At 42.8% G+C, this 7,162-nt stretch overlaps 1 protein-coding gene across 1 annotated transcript; it reads right to left on the bottom strand.

Annotated features, from left to right (window-relative positions):
* Nucleotides 1–5,635: 5,635 nt before the first annotated feature.
* On the bottom strand, nucleotides 5,636–6,055 carry LOC124283391 (extensin-like). Its single transcript, XM_046719445.1, has one exon. The coding sequence runs from the start codon at nucleotides 6,053–6,055 to the stop codon at nucleotides 5,636–5,638; it is 420 nt and encodes a 139-aa protein (XP_046575401.1).
* Nucleotides 6,056–7,162: the final 1,107 nt, after the last annotated feature.

Here is a 7,162-nt window from a genome sequence, read left to right as displayed (position 1 = left end):
GAAGAGGGTTACAAGTCCACCTAACGTCCGAGACCAAGAAGAAATGCAGGGGTTACAAGTCCACCTAACATCCGAGACCAAGGCTAACTGTACCAGGGTGTTACATGTCCACCTAACATCTGAGACCAACGCTAACTGTAGGGGTTACAAATCCACTTAACATCCGAGACCAACGCTAATTGCGGCATGTTTGCAAGTCCATCTAACATCCGAGACCAACGCTAACTGAAGGCGGTTACAAGTCCATCTAACATTCGAGACCCACGCTTACTGCAGGGGTTACAAGTCCACCTAACACCAGAGCCAACGCCTTAACGCTAACTGCAGGGGTACAAGTCCATCTAACATCCGAGACCAACGCTAACTGCAGGGGTACAAGAAGGTCCACCTAACATCCGAGACCAACGCTAACTGCAGGGTAACAAGTCAATCTAACATCCGAGACCAACGCTAACTGCAGGGGGTTACAAGTCCACCTAACATCCGAGACCAACGCTAACTGCACGGTTACAAGTCCACCTTACATCCGAGGACCAACGCTAACTGCATGGTTACAAGTCAATCTAACACCAGAGACCAACGCTAACTGCATGGTTTACAAGTCAATCTAACACCAGAGACCAACGCTAACTGCAGGGGGTACAAGTCCATCTAACATCCGAGACAAACGGTAACTGAAGGGGGTTACAGGTCCACTTAACATCCGAGACCAACGCTAACTGCAGGGTTACAAGTCAATCTAACACCAGAGACCAACACTAACTGCAGGGGTTACAAGTCCAAGACCAACGCTAACTGCAGGTTTACTAAGTCCACCTAACACCAGAGACTCAACGCTAACTGCAGGGTTACAAGTCCACTTAACACCAGAGCCCAACGCTAACTGCAGGGTTACAAGTCCACCTAACATCAGAGACCAACGCTAACTGCAGGGTTACAAGTCCACCTAACATCAGAGACCAACGCTAACTGCAGGGGTTACAAGTCCATCTAACACCAGAGACCAACGCTAACTGCAGGGTTACAAGTCCACCTAACATCAGAGACCAACGCTAACTCAAGTACTCCTTGTTTCTTCTCATACCTTCAACGTTTCCTTCAACGTATTAATAATGGGTATGCATTACAAAAATCATCTGTTTGGGCTCAAAATGATACCTGTTACAAGTAAAGAGCTAGAGAAAAGATCAGAGAACATGCATGGCGGGTATGTAACGAAACAAAACTTCGATGAGTGCCTGTACCCTACGTCACATACACCCTATCCGTTGAAGAAGTAACTGTCACCATTCTTGGTGAGAAACTGCTTCAATTCAGATTTTGAACAGATGACACACGTTTTTGTATAAAGTCCCAAATGTGCTCCAGGGGATCAAGTCTAGATTCATTGCGGGCCACTGGAAGAGAGTAACTGCGTTATTCTGAAGCTGTCACTGCACGAGAACGGTGTGGCTGGAGTGTTGTCATCCAAACATGCAGCACTTCATCCATGTTCAATGAAAGATATGAAAAACTCATTTTATGGCTTCCCTCACTAGCAAAGAGAGAGTGCAGCAGATCTAAGCCTAGCAGCTAGAGCCTTGATAACGACCCCAACGATGGTGGCCTTTGACATCGCAAATCTCAAATACAGAGAATCGATGATATTGTGAAAGCAAAAGCGCGAATGATCGAGTTTCCAAAAAGTATTGGTGTCACAGATTCTGGTCAAGACTCTCATGCTTACGATAACCTTGCTATTAATTGAAGTCGAAGTGTAAACAGCAACCAATATTTTGGAATCAACGTGGAGGACGCTTGCACATATACTAAGAAGAAAACAGTGAAATTGAGATTCAGTCCCTCCATATTGTTGGCAAATGTGTACGAGGATGTGTACGTAAAAGAGGCTTATGTGGACAAATCCTTGTGATGTCTTTCAGGTTTAATCTATCTTGCCAATCAACCCTGGTCTCATTTTGGAACTGCGTCAACTGGTTGCTTATCTGTATAGTGTATTGAGTATGCACGCTCTCCATAATATTGAGTTATGTATTTCAAAGCGTTGTCAGTGATATTAAATGTTCTCTGACAATGTGTTTCACAGGATCCAAATTTATGTTTTATCTCTTAAAATATATCAGCCACATATGTACACATGAACATAAATCAAACACGAAAACACCACATGTTGCTATATCTGTTTTGAAAAACAAATTCTGCATTTTAAAATGTTAGCTGAAACCTCTTTTCCTCCGGTTGTTTTGATTGTATAACCAACTGGCAACCAACCTCGTGTAGCCACCCCTAACACGGATAACATCTGTCAGTCTCCTACTCACACTGGCAATCAATTGTCCAGGGGCAGTGTGGTAGCCTAGTGGTTACTGCGTTCCCTTACCACGCCGAAGAACAGGGTTCAATGTGTGAAGCCCACTTCTGGTGTCCTCAAGATGATATTGTTGGAATATTGCCAAAAGAGGCATAAATACTCACTCACTCCACTTGTATCGAGTTGTTAGCATCAGAATCTTCATCGATTCCTCTTGGAGTGCCTGCGTCAATTCCTGCAGATTGTGAACAGGGGATCTCTATCTCCAACTTGGCATCCACGACTGTCCCAAAGATTGTCGATGGGGTCAACAATGTGACTCCTTGCGGACCATGAAAATGTTTCCATTGCGTTGTACTGCAAATGGGCTGCTAAAACGGTAAGGTAAGATTTTGTCATCAATGAATATGGAACGACTGACAAGGAGATGGTTATTAAAATGTGGCATGATAACGGTATCCAGTACACACTTTTGATAACGTTGACCATTGATTGACACAGGTACTAAAACTAAAACTTGCACGAAGTTTTCCGTCTGCACTTCTGCGCCAATGCGTCGCTGGCAATGCATGTAACTTTGATGATACATATGGACGCGTGAAGCCTTGTTTGTGCATTTTCGCGTCCTGTTTACGCATAAGTTACTAACTTGGCACGCAATGTGTGACCAAAAAATGGTGCGCATTGGCACGCAATGGCGTACAATCATTTACGACTTATTTACGTTTAAGGTCAAGTATTGTTGGCGCACTGTATACATCCATAGTGTACGGCATGGTACGCAGGACGTGCATTGTTCCATATGGCGCATGCATTGTCACATGCATGGAAGCAGTCGTACTATTATTTGGTCCCGCTTTGTCTCGCTTGACGCCACGCTATATAAATAGCAGGCATCACCCCTAGCTTCATGCATTCCTCGACTTGTTGTGGACCTACAAGATGATTAACACCAGAGAACAAACCTTTTTGCAGAAGGTGTGTATATCTTGCAGGTGCAGCAGTATTACCTCTTGAAGACTTCTTGGTCGACTAGAAGGCATCACTTCGGACATTATGATCAGTTATTGACAGAGGCTACTGAAATTACCTGAGAATTTCCCCCGACTTGTTGCAAGAGATGGTGGAGAAACTAACCCCTCACCTTGAAAAGAAGACCACGTTCATGAGAGAACCGTTGGAGGTGGGGTTCAAGCTGGCAACCACTCTTTGCTTCCTTGCCACTGGTAATTCCGATGCAAGTCTACAGTACAGCTTTGGCGTTGAAGTACAATCTGCATGTTCTCACCAGAGGTCTGCAAAGCCAGCATTGAGGTCTTCAATGACGAAGTATACAGGTGCCCCACAACTGTCCGGGCTGTAGATGGCAAGCACTTTGCTATGAAGAGGCCACCCAAAGCTGGATCATTCTGCTCAAACTATAAGGGGCTTCAACAGCATTGTACTCATGGCCTGTGTAGATACAAGTTCTTGTATGTTGATGTTGGGGCAGAGGGTTGTGCTTCAGATGGAGGAACAGGGGAAGAACTGTACTTTTGCATGGAGCTGTCGAGGACAATCCTAGTATCAGAGATACTGTTGTTGGACTACAAAAATCAACTTAACACCCTAGAATGTTATACACATGATTGGAAACTGTCAGCTAATTTTGACAAAACAAATGAGAAATGGTCCCTAAATGGAAAGTTGATTTCTATTGCTTAATCACTATACTTATCTGGGTGTACTGTTCACTATACACTGGATTTCAAGAAAAGTGTTACTGATTTGACATCACGAGCCAAGAAAGCATTAATGAGCCTTATGGCTGTATCTCAGGCGTTTAACACATAGTATATACTTTAAATTGTTTGATTCTCAAATTCAACCAATAATGTTATATGCCTCAGAAATTTGGGGTTCCAAAAACATGATTGTATTGAGAAATTGCATCTTTTACCTTGTAAACTATTTTTATCCGTTGGTAAATCAACGCCAAATTGCATGATATTTGGCGAGTGTGGTAGATACCCTCTTTTTATCAACTCACAAGTAAGATGCTTAATTTATTGGTTTAAGATTCTCGGAATGCACGAACAACGAATTCCAAAATTAGCTCATAATAAGCTTCTCAGTTTAGATAATATTGGTAAAACAACATGGGCGTCACAAATAAGAAACCTTTTATTTTCTCACGGTTTTGGGTTTGTCTGGTTAAATCAAACAGTTGGCAATGTTCCCCTATTTCTTAACTAATTTCGAGAACAATCAATCAATATGTATCATCAAGAATGGCATTTCACATTAGAAACAAGTTCACGTTATGATCTATAAAGATCCTTCAAGAGTCTCATTCAACCAGAAAAGTACCCTATCTGTGCTAACATACGCAATTTTATTCAATATCGACTTGGTCTTTCAGACCTATTAAGTAAATAAGGGTAGAAGATTGTCAATAAAGAAATGTTTAAGATTATGTCCTTTATGTCATTCAGCCATTGAAAATGAAATCCATTTCACATTTTTCTGTCCATTTTATGCTGATCTAAGAACCAAATATATACCAGTGCGGTATCAGTCAAAATACCCGAAACTGCCTTTGTGTCAATTTTATCCTCAAATAACGAAAACGGTATTCTCCAACTTGCCTGATAGGTAAAACATGCTTCATCTTTAAGAACTGAACTGTTAAGCATTGATTAACTTTATTCCTTTCATCCTTGCATTATTGTGTGTATTTATACATGTATATCATGTATTCTCCTTATATGTGGGCCAGGAGCCTTAAATACAATAAACACTTTGACTGGACTTGACTGCCTGGACCATCTCCACTCCTAATGATGATGACAAGCTGGTGCCATATCATTTCGTAGCCGATGACGCATTGGGTCTTTGCAGTGACATTCAGCCATTCTTCTGTCTTGACAGATGGTGGTGCTGTTTAACAAATTCGGCCAGTTTCATGGTTCCCTCATCGTCTTTTTTCTGCTGTGCTTGGGGCTCTTCTTTGGAGCTCTCCTTGAGGTGCAGAAACATCAGCACTTGAGGACTGGGAGGTACAGATATCCCCCTCTCCCTCTCTGCAACCTCAGTCTCTATTTCTCTGTTTCTGTCTCTTGTCCGGTCTTTCTGCAAGTTTATATCCCCTGCTGGCCCTACTCTCTCCCTGGTTGTCTTCTTCTTCTTGGCAGACATCTTGTAGATTATTCACTGTCAAAGAATGTGGGAACTGGCTATGGACACTCATTTATGTACGCATTGTCGGTGTTGGAGGTGGTTGGTATTGGTAGTGTTGGAGTGGTTGGTATTGGTAGTATTAGGAGGTGGTTGGTATTGGTAGTGTTAGAGGTGGTTGGTATTGGTGGTAGTGTTGGAGGTTGTGGGCATTATTGGTGTTGGAGGTGGTTGGTATTGGTAGTGTTGGAGGTGGTGGGTATTGTTGGTGTTGGAGGTGGTGGGTATTGGTGGTGTTGGAGGTGGTTGGTATTGGTAGTTTTGGAGGTGGTTGGTATTGGTAGTGTTGGAGGTGGTTGGTATTGGTAGTGTTGGAGGTGGTTGGTATTGGTAGTGTTGGAGGTTGTGGGCATTATTTGTGTTGGAGGTGGTTGGTATTGGTAGTGTTGGAGGTGGTTGGTATTGGTAGTGTTGGAGGTGGTGGGTATTGTGGGTGTTAGAGGTGCTGATCATGGGTGGTGTTGGAGGTGGTTGGTATTGGTAGTGTTGGAGGTGGTTGGTATTGGTAGTGTTGGAGGTTGTGGGCATTATTGGTGTTGGTGGTGGTTGGTATTGGTAGTTTGGGAGGTGGTTGGTATTGGTAGTGTTGGAGGTGGTTGGTATTGGTAGTATTGGTGGTGGTTGGTATTGGTAGTGTTGGAGGTGGTTGGTATTGGTAGTGTTGGAGGTGGTTGGTATTGGTAGTTTTGGAGGTGGTTGGTATTGGTAGTGTTGGAGGTGGTTGGTATTGGTAGTGTTGGAGGTGGTTGGTATTGGTAGTGTTGGAGGTGGTTGGTATTGGTAGTGTTGGAGGTGGTTGGTATTGGTAGTGTTGGAGGTTGTTGGTATTGGTAGTGTTGGAGGTGGTTGGTATTGATGGTGGTTGGTATTGGTAGTGTTGGAGGTGGTTGGTATTGGTAGTGTTGGTGGTGGTTGGTATTGGTAGTTTGGGAGGTGGTTGGTATTGGTTGTGTTGGAAGATTAGAAAGAACAGAAATTCCAAAGGAGCTTTGTTGTATCTAGCCTTTCAAAAAGGTTACCCGTATCGACCCACACAACACAACATCCTGGTACATATTGTACACAACCAGACATGTTTTTGGGGTGTTTTTCTTTAAAAAAATGGTTGTCAAATGGCAGTAATGTCCAGCTAGTTCACGAAGTGGCACGTGAGAAATTTGGTGGACAAAGGCACAGCGTTATGTAAAGCGTTGTGGCTCTTTACCATGACAAAATCTTGGTCAAATACCAGGCTGTATTTAAGGTTCATATGCACCATACACATGCTCGTGAGTTTGTGTATAGTAGTGACTAGTGCTGTTATTGGCATACAACCTGCGATACGATACATCAGGATACTAAAATTTTAGTCACGACGATATATTGCCAAAGTATTGTGCACTGAAGCTGCGATACGATATGAATCCCGATACAAGGGTGGCGATAAGATACGTATCACGATACTAAAATCTTTATTTTTAACACCAACTATAGAACACCTTAAGAAAACAAAACCATTTTCGTCAGATTCCGCAGCGTTTTTCAATGTTCAGTTGGAAATAAGATAATTAAGTTTATACAGGGACTTTGTGAATGTTAATAAAATGCGAGCGCTACGTTTGACACAGTTCCAAGAATGTCCGAGACTCTTATGAA

Source organism: Haliotis rubra, unplaced genomic scaffold (assembly GCF_003918875.1).
Source record: "Haliotis rubra isolate DU_JTF1 unplaced genomic scaffold, ASM391887v1 Scf1092, whole genome shotgun sequence".
NCBI lineage: Eukaryota > Metazoa > Mollusca > Gastropoda > Lepetellida > Haliotidae > Haliotis > Haliotis rubra.
This window is presented reverse-complemented; position numbering and strand designations above follow the sequence as displayed.

Excerpts from the sequence above, each read along its gene's own strand:
- LOC124283391 (XM_046719445.1), bottom strand. The coding sequence starts at position 6,055 with ATGCCCACAACCTCCAACACTACCAATACCAACCACCTCCAACACTAC.